The 18954-nt window shown below is 45.5% G+C and overlaps 1 protein-coding gene across 3 annotated transcripts in view; it reads right to left on the bottom strand.

Annotated features, from left to right (window-relative positions):
* FBXL20 (F-box and leucine rich repeat protein 20) overlaps positions 1-18954 on the bottom strand; it is a 31851-nt gene that overhangs the window by 7799 nt on the left and 5098 nt on the right. For 2 of the 3 annotated variants that reach the window (XM_066587529.1, XM_066587530.1), the window contains exons 2-9: positions 8040-8101; positions 7880-7934; positions 7401-7475; positions 7208-7302; positions 5984-6052; positions 4826-4921; positions 3309-3435; positions 380-454 (exon numbers count right to left, since the gene is read on the bottom strand). In XM_066587529.1, coding sequence (XP_066443626.1) covers positions 380-454; positions 3309-3435; positions 4826-4921; positions 5984-6052; positions 7208-7302; positions 7401-7475; positions 7880-7934; positions 8040-8101 — 654 coding nt within the window. Of the gene's footprint in view, positions 1-379; positions 455-3308; positions 3436-4825; positions 4922-5983; positions 6053-7207; positions 7303-7400; positions 7476-7879; positions 7935-8039; positions 8102-16250; positions 16397-18954 lie in introns of those variants that run through there. The other variant, XM_066587531.1, reaches the window with a different exon arrangement.

The following is an 18954-nucleotide window of genomic DNA, read 5'->3' as shown; positions in this document are numbered from 1 at the left end:
ACTGCCTTAACTGAGCGTGCTCGCTCATCTGTAATTACCACAGGTGTTCTTACTATAGGATATCCTGACAACATGACCTGTTGGGGGGCGCTGAGGACTGGAGTTGGCAAACTGATCTAGATCTATATTTGCCCAGACAAATTTGGAGACAAATCCAGATCAAACACCGATGACATCCAGATGCACCGTCATCTAGAACAGGTCCGGACATGTTACTATATGCTCGCCTGAAACCGGCCTGCACTTACATAATCCATACCCATAAAAACCTAGTCGGCTCCTTACAGACAGCGAGACGTCTTGTTTGAGGACGGTTCAGGGAAGCGCTAGCAGACGGTGGCAATTACACACACAAGGTCTTAATCCCAAGTCCACTTACTGAACACGCCTGTAGATTTAATGTGACAAGCTCTGGACAGTGTGATCCAATGTACTTAAGAGCTTCATCTTCCAACTATACAAGAGACAGACACAGAAGGAGAGAGATCGTTAACATCCAGCAGTAAAAGGGTTACAGATACTCCCCCTACTCTTAAAACTTCCCTCCTTCAATAGAATTTCCTAGTCATTACACAATTATACACCATGTGTGTCCATGTAAAAAGCGACAAATCTTGTAAATGTCAATTTCAAATAGACTTTACTCATCACACCAAGCTGGCAGGAAACGATGCCCAATACTCGTGCCAGTGCTGCTTAGTCCTGCGCTCTTACACAGGAGCGAGTATCGCTGGCATCACTCACTGCCAGCATGGAAGCTGAGCGGGCTGAGGAGCATTCTCCCGGCACCCGCCTCCGTTCAGAAGTGAACTGCTGTTTGCACTGAAGGCGCGTCCTTCAGTCGCTGCATGCATTTACACGGGACAATTATCTCACGGGAATTTGAAGGATTCTGAATGATAATCGTCACGTGTAAAAGGGCACATGCAGGTATAGGGAGCGCTTGAGCCAAGTAAACAGAGGCAGTACGGGGGCACGTAACTACCAATGTGCATCGTATTGCAGAGTTGTACTTCCCGAGGAGGCATACTTGTGAAGAATAATGCTATAATAAAGTCTTTGACAGAGCATGCCAAATGGCATCTGAAGGAAAAAGTCCTACAGAGATGCAAGTATAAGTGCCTATTCACATAGGCGAGTTACGCCCAAGAAAATGGGAAGATGGAACAATACCTCTGCAGGGACACTTATTGGAAGGCAGCATTCCTGCAAGTCTCAGCTAGACTTTTTAAAATAAGTCTTGTAACAATTACTGGGAATTGTAAGCCAAAGCCAGAAACCATACACAGACAGCTGTGTCGGGGTGATTACCCCTTGAGAAACTCACATCAGACTGTACATGGATACTCGCCTATCCGCTGTCTGACCTGCACATTATTCTCTATTCTCATGTGATACAGCATTTTTTTTTGCACATTAATGACTGTGTAACAGAAATATTGTCAATTGTGTATAGCCTCATAGGTGTGAGAGAAGTCATATTCATTGTCTTTGTCTTAGGGCCCTTTTACACGCAACGATTATTGCTGCTCGAAAATGAGCGATAATTGTTACATGTAAATGCGGGCATCGTACAGTTTTCGTATGTACAATGAATTTAAGTTCACTTAAAATCCATCGTTCAGCCGCTGAAAGACTGAGCTAATACATTCTATTTGAATGCATTTCGCTCATCTTTCAAAAAACTGCAGGATGTTCTCCCCGCAGCAGGTTTACACTAGCTGAGAGGAGAATACAATCTGCTGGCACCAGCGAGGACAATTGAATGTGACAGCAGCTGTTTGCACAGCTGGGCGTGTGTTTAAACACATGCTGGGCTCTGCAAACAACTCCTAGAGGTCATTTTACATGCAAATGAAAATGATAATGGCAATTAGCACTTTAGCCTTTACTGATATTCTGCATCTTCTACATGCTTAACTTTGTTTGGGCATCACAATGTTATTGGGGGGGGGGGGGGGGGGGCAAAGACTGCTAATTGCAAATGTTGATCAAGGATCTTAGAGATAGTTTGTTTAAGTAAACTTCGCTCTCATCATGTTAACTAAGGGTAGTAGGTCGAGTTCGATCTGGGAGGAAGAAATTCCTACCTAAAAGATTGACGTCACTGTTCGTGTGGAGTTTAATAAGCAATCATAATAAGTGAATTGTAATAAAAGGGGTCGCCTAAGTTTGTTCTTTGTTTGAAAACTATAAATACCCGTGTCTGTCATAAAGGAATTTCAGTGGATTACACCAATGCTGTGTGACCTGTAAGTCTTCGAGCAGCTCGAACACTTAAAATTAATTTGGAACAGCAAGAATATACATATAGCGCTCCGTTTAGCTACAATGGATCCGTGACAGAAAATATGTCCGTGCGAAAAAGCCCCAACTTGGAGGTTGTATAACTAGAATACACTTGTGATGCTTTTGACTTAAGAGGGGTTTTGCTGAGATACCAAGATGTAAAGTTATCCTCTATGCAGAGGATAATAAAAATTATTAGTAGGGTCCACCAATCCAAAAAGTCCCAACATGAATGGAGCGGAGGTTATGCATGCAAAGCCACTGGTCCATTCCAGTCAATGGGATCACCAGAGATTACTGAATGCTTGTACTCTGCAATTTCTGGTGTGCCCACTGAAGTGAAGAGAGTGGCAGCGCGCTTGCACGACCTCCACTCCATTCATATAGGGACCTTCGGAGCCCTCATCATTGGTGGAGGTCCCAACAGACGGACAGCCACCGATCTTAGGGATAGGAGATAACTTTATATCTTGGAGTAAGACCTTTAAAAGGTGCTATACACTCAAGACTTGTTGCGCCAATGCTTTCTTGGACAGCATCTATTCTTCCCGAATCATCACCATCTGCCCCCCAAAACATGTATGCTCCATTCTAAATGGGAAGAGGCCACGGCCAGACATCTCCAGCAACGGCTTATCTCTCTTACCAGCAAACGTTGAAATTCAACATGCCCAATATGAGCAGCCTGCACCACGGCCGGCCTGTGCTGCAGAATCTGCTCTATAATGTATTTAGAAAGTGAATATTGTGCCCATTCATGCCCTGTAATAATTGTTCGATATAATTGGATGCACACACTAAGTGAACGTGCGGTGGTCCGGATGTCGAGGCGACCATCAGACGCCAAAGGCTACAGGAGCGTTGCAGATAAGTTTCGGCATCCAATAACCCTACCGCCCCTGCGGTGTCCCCAGAGCTACTTACACTTTCATCTTACCTAAAGAGATGTAACCATTTACAAGCCGGTGCATCACACCCATAATCAAGTGAAGGGAAGAATAGAAGACAACAGGACATACCTGAGTGCAACCCTTGAGAGACAGAAATCGCAGCCCCCCACAGCCTTTTACCAGAGCCTGGATCCCATCCTTGCTGATCTGATCACACCAAGAGATGTTCAGTTGTTCCAGGAGGGGGCAGCCCTCACTGCCATGTACGAAAACAAAACAGTCATTAAAAAGAAAGCCATAAAACTGCCTAATTAGCATTTTAATCCCTCTTCTATTATTCGGTTACAGTGAGTCAGGGCTACTTGTGCTGGAAATACTCTCATAGTTATAACCCAGTCACTGTGGAGTTTATCAGAGGCTGTAGAGGATTAGGGCTCATTCACAGGGGCGGGAGTGTATTTCAGTTGGTGTATCTGCAGTATATTCACTGTCTGAGAAACGCCTATATCCTACATATTTTGGCCCTACTGTGCGTTTTGTTTTGCATGCGCAAATACGCAATGGATTTATACACGTAAGCGCTCATTCACATGAGGGCATATTGTCATCACATATTACGTAGGTCCCAGTCATAACACGCGGTGAATGGAGGCAATAGAAGTCTATTGACTTTCATTCTTCCAGTCGCACATGCATTGGAACTGTAAGGCAGAAATAAATTGCATCATGCTCCATTTCTCTGCGTTTCATATGGAGCCCTTGAAGGGCTGCGCATTGATACGCCGCACTTTTGCAATGCCTGCGAATGGACAGCATTTAATACAGAGCCCTTCTCTGCACAGGAGAGGTGGATTTGAAAGAAAAAAAAAAAAAAAAAAAAAAAAAACCTAAATAAAAAATTAAGTCACTGTGCATGTCCGTCATGATATAATTCAAGGCATGTGCAGTGCCCATTGTAGCCCATCCGCGATCTCTGCCAGCAGAGAGTAGGGGCTATGACAAGTACAACGCTGTGAGACTCGTAGCGTTTGCTCCTACACCTGTGTGAATGAGCCCTTAAAGAAATACGCAGAAGGACCCATAGTTTTGATGCGGTTTCTAGAGATTGTTTGGGGGTGGAGAGGCTTTTACAACTGATAGGTCTGCATAGGCCATCAGCAGTTGATTGAGGGGGATTCACGGACTATTGATGATGACTTCCAGGCCTGCTGCATTGACAGCAGGTCAGAGAATCAGCTGATCGACGATCAACTACTGATAACCCTTTCAGAGGACAGATCATCAGTAGTTGATCGATCAGCTGATTGTCCAGCCATTGATGATTCTCTGGAAGTCATCATCAATGGCCAGCAAATCCCTGATCAACTACTGATGACCAGAGGACAGGTCATCAGTTGTTAGGGCCTGGAATACCCCCCTTTAACCTACCGTTTACACCAGTGCCATTATAATACTGGGTCAGCAACATGTAATTAGAAAAAAGCAAAAATAGGTCTTTTCAGAAAAGCTTCTATTTTCACATAGTGACTAAATGATTAGAGAAGAATCTGCAAGTGCACATGGGGGGGATGCAGCAGAGCCTTATCTCTGTACCTTACCCTCAAGATAAGGAGACGCTTATCAGATTTCTGAACAGTAATCCTCACCTGAGAGCCTTGAGGGAAAGGTTGGTGATGGATGTGCATGAAGCCAGGTCCAAATGTTTCAATTTACAGCAAAATTTACTGAGACTAGACGAGGTTCTGTAAAAAAAGACAAGTGCAATAAGAGACCGCCGCTGGCTCTAATCAAAGGTTTCTACGGAATTCCGTAACGGCTGTTATGAAAGTGCACAGACTTCTTTGCATTGTTGAGAGTCCCCTTTAAAAATGCCAACTCTATGGCCACTATACAGCAGAGAGCATTTATACAGATCACAATGCTGTGCTATGAAGCAACCGAGCAGAAGACGAACTAGATGAAGCCAACTGGAAGAATCACGGAGATCCCCATATTACAGGAACCCAGGCACAGATGAGAAAACAACCCCAATTCAAGTAGAACTAAAGTTTTTACAAAAACTTTAAAATATCATAGTTACATTTCAGAAGTTTTGATCGTTGAGGGTCCAGATGCTGAGACCCCCACCGAACACTAGCAAGAACTGCTGGAAGAACTCAGTGGAGCGCTGTGCCCATTCAGCTGTCATTGAAAGCACTGTACCGACTCCATAGACTTTATGGAACCTGTACACTACTCCAATCTCTGATGAAACAGCCGGACAGGAACAGCACTCAGAAGAGTCCTTCCATCTGTTCAGTTGTTTTAGCTATTGGTGGAAGTCTAGGCACCTGGACTCCCACCGATCAAAACTTTAACATGTAAGAAGTTTTCTAAAACTTTAGTTATCTTTTCACTTTTGGTAAGTTTGTGAGCAAACATTATAAATCGTGCATGGATTTTTGGGAATCTTGTATGTTAAAGAGACTTCCCGAATTAAAATAAAAAGGGTCTGCTGCATTTCTAAAAGCAAAGTCACATCTGTCCATTCCGTCTCTCTGCAATACCAGACGTTGCTCATGGACCAGTGTGGCACTGTTCGTGGACAAGCCACTTTAAGATAAAAATCCATTAGAAAAAAAAATCCCCCCCCCCCCTCTTAAAAATAAACAGCGCCACCCTTTTCCACTGTCCATGTCTGGTACTGCAACTTCAGATGAGTTATAATATTAGAGACCGCCCTCTTTCTAATCCTGGACAGCTTCTAAATACCCAGAGAGGACGACTTTCCAACAAAACACAATTACACAAAGACAAATACTCACGTGTCAGTGATTTTGGTGCAGCCATTTAGATTTAAAACCTCAATATTCCTACAATTCTGGGCAAATGTTCTGCAAGGCAAAAAGAAAGACTTTTAATGACGGGAATTGCACTGGAAATAAAAAAAAGGTTCTTAAACATTTCGTATGCTCCTACATGAGGAATTTGCTATGCATTTTGCACAATAGAAAAACCCGCATTAAATCTGCACCAAAATCCGCATGAGATGCCCCCCTGTTGGTGCAGATCTTGTCGTGGAACTGCAACAGATTTAACCCCTTTATTCATAATAAGATCATAAAGCGGAGAGACATCGGATGCCTTCTTCGTTCTTCATGAACAGAGTCAGGAGGCCACAGAAGAGGCCGAGATAGTACATACTTCTGCCAGACACGTTTCCAAGCTAAGGTCGGATGCACACGGATTCAGTATGGAAAGTCCCGCAGCTGGTAACCCTGCATACCTGTCAGTGACTTATTTTTCTGTACTGTAGATGGTCGGCAGTACAGAAACTCCTGCTTTTCCCACGGATGGGCCGCGGATTGGGCGGCTTCCATTGACTTCAATGGAAGCAATCTGTGCGGGAATCACAGGAAAATGGAGCATGTTGTGATTTGTTTATCCACGAGCGAAAACCGTGACTGGTTTCTGCTTGTGTGCATGAAGAATTTTTTTTTTTGTATATGATCACAGTGTTGGGTGTGTGGATGCCACTATGTGCCGTGCAATCAGCACCTCGATTATCCTTCTGGGCATTGCACTGAGCAGACGACTAGTTTATATTACCCTGGGGAATGGCATCTTGTTGCAAGTCAGATAAGCGGTAAAGACTGGGCTGTGCACGTCTCAGGACACAACATACAGACAGGTATTCATGTATTAGTCACGTTCGAAAGAGGAATACTCCTTTAACCCGTTCCAATCCACTGTCTGACCTCTGAAGACATTATGAATCAAGGCTGTACAGCGCCGATGTTGGGAAAACATCCGTGGGGGTTCTCTTACTGTTTATTGCCAGCCTCTCTGCTGTCGGAGCCTATCCAATGTGTCACCTCATGCAGTACTGGCTTTAGCCAGCATATAGCGCCATTGTATAATGGCAGAAAAAAAAAAAAAAAAAAAAAAAAAAAAAAAGAGTAAGCTCCCTAGGAAAACCAGTATACAAATTGCATTGGAAAGGGTTAAATCAGATAATAGAGTATATTACAAAGTAGAACCATACTTACCTTAGAGCATTATCCCCTACACCAAGGCAGCCACGTAAACTGAGCTTGCGGAGGAAGCCCCCACATCTCTTTGATATATTCTCTACCACACGACCCTGTGATCAGAAAAGATAGTTGCAATGAAGATGAAAAGACATTACATAAAGTTGACATGACAAATGAAAAGAACCTGAAAGACTACACAACTAATTACCTCAATGTCCCTTTGGAAGTCAAACAAGTCAATTCGCTGCCAGTTGCTTCCATCTAGTGCAAGGACATTCCAGGCCTGAAAGAGGAATCAATGAACTTCAAGATGTTGATCTCCAAAACGAGACATCAAATCAGATCTAAATACAGCTTCTGAGATTCCTAATGCTGCCTGTCCACAGGCGATTGTTCATTGCGGGTAACGCAGTGAACTCTTTCCATAGCTGTGGTGTCCACGAGCGGAGAATCATAGAGACTCTCCGCTCGCAGGATCTAAATCGCGGCATGCTGCGTTCTCCGCGGTTAGCCTCCGCCCCCCTCAGCGGAATATTGCTGGCAATATTCCGCAATGGCTGTGGACAAGGGGCCAAAGTAATCCACTTCATCCAGGCCATTACTAGGATCCAACTACCCTGGGGTAACATGGCAAGAGGCAGTCATGGTCAACGCCTGGTCCTAGTGGCGTAACTGGTCTTCACTTACCCTGGAGACTTGAGCACATCGACATAAGGTTACAACATCTAAGAAGGAGAAGATCCTAAGAGAAAAGCGTAGAAAATAAAAAGTGATGTTTTGAACCTTTCCACCACGAATAACTCGAGTGATGTCTTTGGCTATGAAATGCCAACACCCAAATTCTCACCTGAGCAGAAGCTCCTTAGGAAGCTTCTTGTTGATTAGAGCCTCGTCATTGTTTGAGAACATCTAGGAGAAGAAAAGAAGAAAAAAAATACAATGAAGAGTTAGAATCAAGAAAAAAAAGATGCATAAAGATGAATTAAAGGGAAAATATAACAAACAGCAGAGTGTGAGATATCACAGAAAATCCTGAAATCACAGATCAAGAAAAGGCATCTACAAGTGCATAGATTAACCCCCTTCTGAAGCTCCGACACACTGGTTTATCGTCTTTAGCCAGCGCTTCCTGGTGAGTGGGTTCAAAAATCCCACCTTCAGGAAGCAATGGCTACGATTGGTTCTTGAGCGCCGCGGCTCAGTCGAACACTGCAGCACTTGATGAACCAATCACAGCCATCACACGTGATTGAGTCATCGAGCGCTGCAGTGATTTGTTCATCGAGAGCCGCAGCTCAGCCAATCAGAGCCAGCGCTTCCTGGAGGTGGGATTTTCGGGGTTAGGCTTATATTTCCACTTTTATCACGGCGATATCGCTGTCGCCTGTGTGAAAGAAACTTAAATCCACTCCAATCGATGTACATGTCAAGACCATCTTACAGCAGTCCAGCCTCCTCCTCATGTTGTGTTACCAGTAATTTATTTGCAGTTTTGGCACTTTTCTACAGGAGTTTACTGGTTTCTAACCAGAGTGAAGTGAATAAAACCTTTTACACTACAAAGTGTGATACACAAACAGGATCTTTTCATTCCCACTTTGTTCCATCTTGTTGTACAAAGATTTACTTATCACATAGGATAGGTGCTAAAAACCTGATCCATGGGACTCCCTACTGAAGTAGGTTCTCTGTGCCCCCTTCTCCTCAGCACATCCCCTGTGAGGAGGAGAATGAAAAGAGCTGCCTTCACCTAAGCACAGCACCGCTTCATTCATCTCCAATGGGACTGCTGGAGATGGCAGAGCCCTTGTACTCTCCATCAGCTCCATTGAAGATGAATAGAGCAGCAATGCGCATATGTGACTGCCACTGCATTCAGTCTCCAGGTCACTGTGCACGAGTACAGCAAGACCACAGGGGAAGAGGGTAACATGGGACTCCTGTTTTAAACCCTTAAAGGGGTTGTCCCGCGAAACAAAGTTGGGGTATACACTCTGTATGGCCATATTAATGCACTTTGTAATGTACATTGTGCATTAATTATGAGCCATACAGAAGTTATTCACTTACCTGCTCCGTTGCTGGCGTCCCCGTCTCCATGGTGCCGTCTAATCTTCAGCGTCTAATCGCCCGATTAGACGCGCTTGCGCAGTCCGGTCTTCTCCCTTCTGAATGGGGCTGCTCGTGCCAGAGAGCGGCTCCTCGTAGCTCCGCCCCGTCACGTGTGCCAATTCCAGCCAATCAGGAGGCTGGAATCGGCAATGGACCGCACAGAAGACCTGCGGTCCACCGAGGGTGAAGATCCCGGCGGCCATCTTCACAAGGTAAGTAAGAAGTTACCGGAGCGCGGGGATTCGGGTAAGTACTACCCGTTTGTTTTTTTTTATCCCTGTATCGGGTTTGTCTCGCGCCGAACTGGGGGGGGGGGGGGGGGGGCTATTGAAAAAAAAAAAAACCCGTTTCGGCGCGGGACAACCCCTTTGCAACTTAAGGACCAGACACCTTTTATGGATTTTACCCATGGGTGGTTTAACTGCCCTATTTTTTCCCCCTTCAGCTACCAAAATTATTTGTCCTGCATTCCTTTTTCCAGCTGAGTTTAAAGGCAAGGACCAATCTCCGTAAATTTACTGTGCTTGGTCCTTAATGGGTTAAGGATCAGTGTGGGCCTCAGTGGTGTGTCCCCCACAAATGATACTTTTATCACTTATCCTTTCTTTCAGGAAATTTTTTTTTGTTTTACATTTTTGCCCGAAAAAGGCATTGCACAAAAAAGGGGCTGACTGAGAGGGTGGCCCCACCCCACGACCGAACTGCTCCATTCTATGGGCAATCTTAATCTGGCTCTGCCATTTGGAACATCTGTCATCAGTTCCGCCAGATTATACGGGAAGAATGGTGCAACATGCTAGTCTACTTGTCTAAACAGACACCATGCAAGAACCCAGATGGGCCAAACTAAATCTATGGGGTCTGCCAGGGGCTGTTGGAAAACCATGACAGCAGTGCCAAATCTGTTACTCATAATGCCAACCTTGACAGCAGTGTGAACAGAGCTTAATGAGCACATTACTCCTGCTGCATTACTATTGCCTAAGGCCGGTTTTACACGGCCAAGAATCTCACGTACGTTTGGTGTGTTGCAAGACTCACAAAACCCGTGCGAATATGAACCCCATTCTTTAAATGGCCCTTCACAGTTTGGACAAAGATTAAAATAGAATATTTTATCAATTACAAAAAAAAAAAAAAAAAAAAAACAACATACGGGGCACACCACCACTTCCTTCAAGACTACAGATAAGTTAATGTAGTCTTGGAGGAAGTGGTGGAGGGCCCCGTATGTAGATTTTTTAGTAATTAGATTAATAAAATATTCTATTTTAATCTTTGTCTAGACTGTGAAGGGCTTTCTAATTTATTCTTAGACTTTTTTGCATTCTTTAAATGGAGTCTTATACATGAGTGAGGTTTTCATGGCATGTCCTCTCTTTTCTCGTTCCTCATCGCACTCGCCTGTGTGTAGGGAGCCTAAAACAACAAGATACAAGGAAGCAGGGGCAGGGGAATTCTAAAGGCCCATTTAGACGCAACGATTATCGCTCAAAAGATGTCACTCAGGTGACTTTTGAGCGATAATCATTGTGTCATTTGCAGCCCAAGATGATCGCTCAAGATGAGCGATCACCTTGCGCTGCCAGATGAGGATGCAGAAGACAAGCGGGGTGTCCCGCTTGTCTTCTGCATCCAGCTGTTCCCTGCTCCGAGTGCCCAGCTGTTCCGGGAGCTCAGTTCCTGCTCTGAGGCTCTTCCATCCTCCCCCCCCCTGCACACAAGAAGATCGTATATCGGTCCCGGCTGCAGAGAGAAGAACTGCGCATGCGCGGATGAGAAGGGGCTCGTTCCCACGCCGACAAGAAGAGAAGATTCTTGTGGTAACCAGGGACGACGGAGGAGCAACACAGGGGGGGGCATCCCTTCAGGTAAGTCCAAAACTTCTGTTTGCTTCATTTTCCATGCACAATGTATATTACAAAGTGCATGGAAATGGGCAAACAGAAGTAATGAGACCTAATGTTTATGGCCGGACAACCCCTTTAATGTCTTCTACATCATTCAGATCAGTAACACACGACAGGAAATAGAGGCGCTGAGGTCTAATAGCGGCTTTTAGTAGCTGATCATTGTGTAATTACAGGACGTGGACAGAATTAATGGATGTGTGGAATATTCCTTCGGTTTGTCAGAAGAGCACCGGGGCTGGTCAGTATAGGAGGCGTTTGTGCTTGGCATGATGATTGGGTTGGTAGTCACAGACCAGGTAAAACCATTCAACAGCATGCCAGACTCTCTTCTAGAATATCCGTCACTTATCCCATCCTTTAGATAGGCCATCAATATCGGATCTCTGCAACTGACCAAATCCGCGCATTTTTCCAAGGGTGAGAGTCGCAGTCAAATTTGCCCATAGGAAATCATTGGCCATTTGCGGTCAATAAAATTGAATTTAACACCCGAGGATGTGATTTAATTTGATTTGCGGATTTTATGCGTGGAAACAAAAACGCAGCATGCTCTATTTTACTGCAGATCACAAGCAGATGGGCTCCATTCAACTCATTGCTTATGAACTCCGGCAAGCAATAAAATAATCAATCTAATAAACAGTGATCCGCAGTGCATCCGCTGCGGAAATCTGCGAGGATCGTATTTTTTCTAGCGGACATGAGGCCTAAGGGTTAATGCCCATAGCCGAAATCAACGGGTGTTATCCTGCAGCTATTAGGTTCTATTGAACCTAATAGCTTAATGTTCACGCTGCGGAATTCTGCGGTGGAATTCTGCGTGAAAGAAACCGCGGCATGCTCTAATTGCCGCAGAACACGCCGCGGTCGGCTTCTATTGTAAGCAATGGAAGCAGTCCGGCACGCGATACTTCCGATTTTCTCCGCGATGAACCCCCCCATCAACGAGGCAGATATTTGCACATATCACATGGTCGGCTACTCATTTGAATGATCAACACTAATACTACATAGTGCAGATGGAGATTATCACTCATTGTAAATGTGTGCCCCAACTAAACTATGAGCGAGAATTCGTTCACCTCTCATTCATCATTTAGTTTCTGCATGCAGACAGATGAATGATGATCGGCCCGTGTGAATAGGCAGCCACTCATTTATGAATGGCTGCCGATTACTGTGAATGGAGGTGGGTAAGCCGAAACAATCCTCGGCCCGCTCCATCTCCACTAGTGCTGATCACTTCTGTGTGAAAGCACAAGAATGAATATCACTGGGACGACCTGTCGGGCATCTGTGCCCAATAAGTCATCCCGTGTAAAAGGGCTCCAAGGCGGGCTGGACGTCATTATCAGGGGTCAGGGCCAGAAGTTTGCTCCCATTGATTTCAACAGGAGTGAAGCCAACTGAGGTCAGGTGATCGATAATAAGTGCCCGGAAAACCAGTTTAACAAGTGCTGCAAGAAGTCTCAATGTGGCTATATAGTGCCCGTACACCTTCTACAGCTGTCGCCTGAGCAGCCATTACTCCTGACTCCCCCACATACATGAACGCTCGGTTTGGCCAAGAGTTCATGTGTTTTCAATGGGCATATAGGAGTACGCCAATGCCGACAGCTGTGGCAATGGCTTATTTCCAGGGGGAACAAAAGGAATGAACACCAAAATTCAACATGCCCGATACGGGCACCCCTCATCTGTTCAGGGCGAGTCAGAAGGCCTCCCATATACAAATAGTATTCATCAGGTCCAGCCACGATCTGAGGGTTTGGAGGACTTTTTCCTGATGCATTTGAGGACCTTTAGCCTACAGAAGCATGATCTTGTTGAGACATCCCCTCCAAGGGCTAGTTCACATGAGCACATTTTTGGTCTGAATCTATAAGGGGCTCCTATCACACGGACCCATAGTAACAGAAGTATAACTTGTAGCTGCTGAGCCCCAATGCAAAACCTGTAACAGGGCCCCCACCTACAAAGTTTAATTTTTAGTACTGGGGTCTTTATATGGGGCGGAGAAACTTTATGGGGCCCGTCCGGGTATGGGCACGGACGCATCTTCTGCCCCATTATAGTTCGATCCATACATAGTAGTCAATGTGCGAATTCACAGAGTCTGGATTAAGAAAATGAATAAAAAATTTGCAGCATGCACTATTTTGGTCCGATATGCAAATAAGACTCATTAAATAGAAGTAAAACTTCAAAAGCAGCAAAATCCGACCCGGTGCCCGGCTGGGTTTTCTTCTGTACTGTGGATGTTCCGGCCGGCGCAAATGTACAGTACAGATGTGACCACAGCGTCGCTAGGCGATGATGTGGATCCCGCGGCCTCTCCGCAATTAAAATTCCACATAACGGACGATTTCCATTGACTTCAATGGAAGCTGTTGGCACAGAATACGGCTCAAAATAGAGCAAGCTGCGATTTTTCCGCTCGTGGGCATGAAAACTTGCTTTTACATAGCATGCTAATGCCAGGTATTTGCTGCGGAATTCGGAGGCGGACGCCTGCTCCACATTCCGCAATGCAAATCCGCCCATGTACAGAAACGCTGTGGAAAATCCGCCACATCGCCACTACCTGTGAAAGCACGCCAAGGCCGACTTTACACGGGCGAGTGAGATATCAGCCCGTAAAAGTCAGCCCGATATCGAGCTTGCCAGCGCGTGATGTCACCGCGGATGTGAGGCGCTTGTGTTAGAAACTTCTCGCATCACTTCAAGGAAGCAGTCATTCGCCATGGCGGCTAAAAAGGATCACGGAGTGTTTCCCATTGTTTTCAGTGGGAAACCTCACATTGCCAATGCACCTTGCATGCGGTGCGATGCTTTGCCGGCTCCATTGCAAACAATGAGCAATGCTATGTGAGCGAACACCCAAAGATGGGACATGCTGCGATTTATTCCCGCAGGTAGGGGGAAAAAGACAAAAAAAAATGTAAGATCGCTCATGTGTATGACCCCATTCACAAGCAGCCCCCCTCTGTTCCCAGCACCACACTCTTATGGAAGCTGTCTGTTGCCCATAGCAACCAATCACACCGCAGCTTTCATTTTACCTCAGCATTACAAGAAACGAAAGCTGCGTTGTGATTGGTTGCTATGGGCAACAGACATCTTCCATAACAGTGTGGTGCTGGGTACGGGGGCGGCTGTTGATCCACGGCCCACCCTGTACAAGGGAACACCCCGCAGGTGACCGCACGTTTGCATACTAGTTCTACATACAAGCACACAGAGTTCCTTGTTTTATCTGAAAGTCAGTATGCAAATAAGACACTGCAAACGTACAACATCCCAACGTCCATCTTATGTACTCCCACTATCAATTGTCCTCTGTTAGCAGCCATTTCAAGCTAGTGGCCATCTAAAAAGGGAAAAGATGGTCGACATCCAGAACACAATCAGCAGTGTTTAGTTTGGCTCCTCCTACATGAGGGTGATGGGGCGCTGGGGTTTGCACAAGCTTTTATGTACCAGCTGGTATAAAAGTCCTCTGATCCTCACATAATACCTACTGGCGGCAGTGAATGGAGAGGACAACGCCACGCTGGGGGTGGCAGATGTAATCACGGACACCAGCGGTCACACATCACTTCATCTCCGCAACACATGAAGCTCCCGCAGCAGCCATTCTACCCCATTACAATGACAAGATTTAGGTGCACTACAAGACCCAGAAATCCCTGCAGTACTGAACCATCTGAGACAGTACAGAGCATCGATATATACAGGGTGCGCCACAGAGTAGTAACCGGCAACAAACCCTTATGGAAGCGGTCTAAAAGACAATCTGTTGCCCATAGCAACCAATCACAGAGCAGTTTTCATTTTACCTCAGCAGTATAAGAAGTGAAAGCTGCGCTGTGATTGGTTGTTATGGGCAACAGATAATCTTTTAGACCGCTTTCATAAGAGTGCTGTGCCGATCTAGTTTTCTCTTGTCCACCCAGATTGGGTAATTTCATGCGAGCGATAAAAACGCATGATTTTCGCGCGATGCGAGAGGGAGTATTAACACAGAATTATGAAACTAATGATTTGCAACGGTTTCCTTCACATCTGCAATGTTTTCACTCATGTGATGTTGCAATAAAAAAAAAAAAAAAAAAAATATATATATATATATATATATATATAGTGGCATCCCCTTTCTGCGTTGTTTTTTTTAATCTCCCATGTTTCCCTATGAAGACTCCTTTTTATCGCACTACAAAGCACGAACTTGTGATTTTCGCTTGATGCATTTTTAACGTTTTTTGCGCTAAAAAAGTTTTGCAAAAAAGAAAAAAAGTGAGAAAAATCGCAAGCGACAGCGATGTTTTTGCAAGGAAAAGCAGCGCCGACGCCTGAAAATCGCGGGCCGAAAAATGCAGTCTCACAATCGTCCATGTGAATCTATCCTTAAAGATTTTCTGGGAGTCAGTCCACGGCTACACAGCATCTCCTTGCAACATCGCAGCTTCTTGTTAGTAAATGTGGTCACATTCCGACCCCCGACAATAAGAAGGAATTGAGGCCTGAAGTTCTTGCGACGGTCACAGCAACGTGCGAGTTGCAACCTTGATCGCGTTCATTTACAATAGGTTGCAACGCTGCAATCATTGATCACGAGACCCGGTTGTTGCATCTAGCCAAAGTGTAAACTGCTCATCGTTAACGGTGGTGCGGTCTGCCCAAAACCACGCAGCCATTTAAAGGGACTGTCAGACTTAACTTTTTTCCCCCAGCTGGCGGTGCCATAAAAACAAGCAACAATCCACACCCCTTCATCCCCGGGAAACGGCGCAGCGGCTCTCGCAGCCCTCCAGATCTAGTCCGGTGACTGCTGCAGCCAGAGTCTGCCACCGGTCCAAATTCCTGGCATTGTGATGCCTAGGATATAAGTGCTGATGCCAGGAGAACGGAGGGCGATAACCTCTGTAATTATCAATAGTCCGTTTTAATTTGCAAGTCGCACCGACGTGGAGCTTTTGGCCACATCTGGGGCGTGCGGTGGCTGCTCTGGGACCCCATCCTCAAAAACTTACCGTGACCAAAACAGATAAAAGTTGGTCAAACTCTGATGGGGTTTCGAAACTTTTCACTGACGGCAGATGTTGGGAGAGAGTTGGGAATGTTGACTTTCATCACATCCATTCTCTGTTCCTACTGGAGATAAGCAGCTATCTGAAGTACCTTCTACCCCAAGCCAAGCGGAGGGTGGAGGGTGCCTGCGTATTGGGGGGTGGGGAGGGAGGATGGATTAGTAGTTTGGCCAAGAGCCATGGTACTTTTACAAGGGGCAATTATCACCTGAGTAATCGCTGGAACAGGAAATTCAGGCAATACTTGTCCCTCTACATGCAGCCACCAACAGGGCACTGAGGGATCTCTTCCAACTACTGGCCCCCTGTGAAGAGGTAGTCATTTACAAAGGACTGCCTTTTTGCAGTGACTAGAAAAGATGCAAAACACGGCGCGGCAACCCATACGCTGCGAAAAGGACAAAGCGAACGGTGCACCCGTGACACCTCCAACCAGTCAAACGTCATCCAAGTCCTGGAGAACCCCTTTAAATATTTTTGGTTTTTTTTCCAGAAAGGGTGTTTGCATCACAGACATCTATAGTACATGGATAGGACTACTGGGACCCCCAGTGCTCTCCAGCTGTTTGAGAACTACAAGTCCCAGCATACTATGAATATTGTGACCTGCAGTTAAATACACAGAGGTTGCTGACATAAAGGGATGCAGTCAGCCAATAAACAGCGACTATATAAAAAGCACATATTATGGTTGTATCGCTGTTTTTGCACTGATTATTTTCTCGAAACCTCCATGTCTATGCTGCCATATCCGAAAACGTTCACACAACCATAACGTGTGAAGCTCGCAACAGTCCCTCTTGCAGGTTATAGTAAGTCCCAACTAGTAGTCAGAATGGAGAACAGCTGTAAACAGTGGCTCCCCCAGTGAAAGGGCTGGACGCCACGTCTTCTATGGCCGGCATTGCAAGAAGGAGCGGTCACATCGTTATTGTATACGCTATGTGGCCACACTCAGGGGTTCCATGCTGAAAACAGCGCTGCGACCGAATCCCTGAACGGAAACAAACGGGCCATCCCCTTCTATTATGAAACGCACAATTCTTTCTCAAGCTTCCTGATTATTTGCGTTATATGTGGAATATAAAATAGCGCAGTCAACTACGTTATTCCATACTCCAAATATAATGGAAACCATCGGGAACCTTGTAAACCGGGCATCTCTGCGGTGCCCCTTTTACAATAGAGGTGAATGGTCTTGTTTCTTTCTGTGCAAGGATTCCGTCACAGCGATGTTTTCAGCAGTTGTCACAGAACCTCCCAGCATAGCTACATAGCTTCTACAATAACGCTGGGCGAACGCCCCCTACTGTTCAGGACGCCTTATGTGTCATGGTCCCGGTCCGTTGGTTGTAGTGACCAGAACCATGAACATGGAGGTATAACCTGACATTGTAGACACTAATGTGCTGCTGACAACGTGGTAATACTCTGGGAATGGTGAGCAATACTTCCAACAAGACAACGCGCCATGTCACATATCCAGTGTGGGTTTATTTGGTTTGAGGATATGGATATTCCATAATTGGCCCGGCTGCACCGAGTCCCAACCTGAACACCTTTGGGACTCGAGTCAGGAAATATAAACAGCATCCATCTTCTTTGAGAAAATTCACCAGACATTTTCAGGATGAATGGAGGGAAATACTTTCTACTAACATCTGATACACGTCAGCTGGTATGCCACGAAGATTATCCGATGTCATTACCAAAGGAGCCCCACTAAGTATTAACATTTGGAAATAAATACGACTTTTTGATTCTTGCTCAGGTGTCCAACTACTGTTGGTGGAATAGTGGGCACTCCATAGGGTTTAGACTTGGGTTGGCTGCTTCCCCACATATCCGGTGTCAGTGGCAAGCACCATTAGCTCTGCCCTTCCATTTACCCACATAGACCACAGGCCACTTTAGTCCTGCAGCCTAAAACCACTTTTCCAATGTGGGCAGCCATGATGAGGTCGCCACCCCTGATGCGCCATTTCGTAGATCGCCAAAGCTACAAGCCAGGAAGGCCTGTAGTCTGTGCAGCTGTGTGGAATAAAGTTTGCAGAGTATTTTTTTAGCTAGCACAGGGTCAGGAACTCCACCTGGAGGGTATTTTGGAAAAACACAGGGGGCACTATTAGTGCTGGGAGCACAATGCTGGACAATTATTTTAGGAACAGTAGTCCGTATAGATGTAGCCAGGCCAGCACTCAGGAGTTGTTTCTTTTAAATAAGAATCATCTTTATTCCTCAATACAATGAAAGCGACGTGTCGATCCTCAGATCTTTGTCAATTCCTGAGTGCTGGCCTGGCTACATCTATACGGATTACTGCTTTTCTGGTCCTAGGGTCTGGATCACCAACTGGGATCGTGCACCATTGGCTGCTATATGCCTTGATTTAAATCAATTGGTAGTGCTGCTTCCCCTACTTAATTCTTTCAATTATTTTAGGAACAATCTTGGGAACTCAGATTGTCAAAGTTATTTTGGTGACACCACATGGGCACCTACTGTTGATAGCGTGTTTCTAGTAAAACGGGGGCATTCTGGTTATTTTGTGGACATTCTTACAGCAATATCTTCTTTGGTTGGCACTACTGTGCGCAGCGCTAACAACTGTTAGGGGCACTCTGCACATATTTATTTTCTGGGACAC

Source organism: Eleutherodactylus coqui, chromosome 13 (assembly GCF_035609145.1).
Source record: "Eleutherodactylus coqui strain aEleCoq1 chromosome 13, aEleCoq1.hap1, whole genome shotgun sequence".
In the NCBI taxonomy this organism is placed as follows: Eukaryota; Metazoa; Chordata; class Amphibia; order Anura; family Eleutherodactylidae; genus Eleutherodactylus; species Eleutherodactylus coqui.
This window is presented reverse-complemented; position numbering and strand designations above follow the sequence as displayed.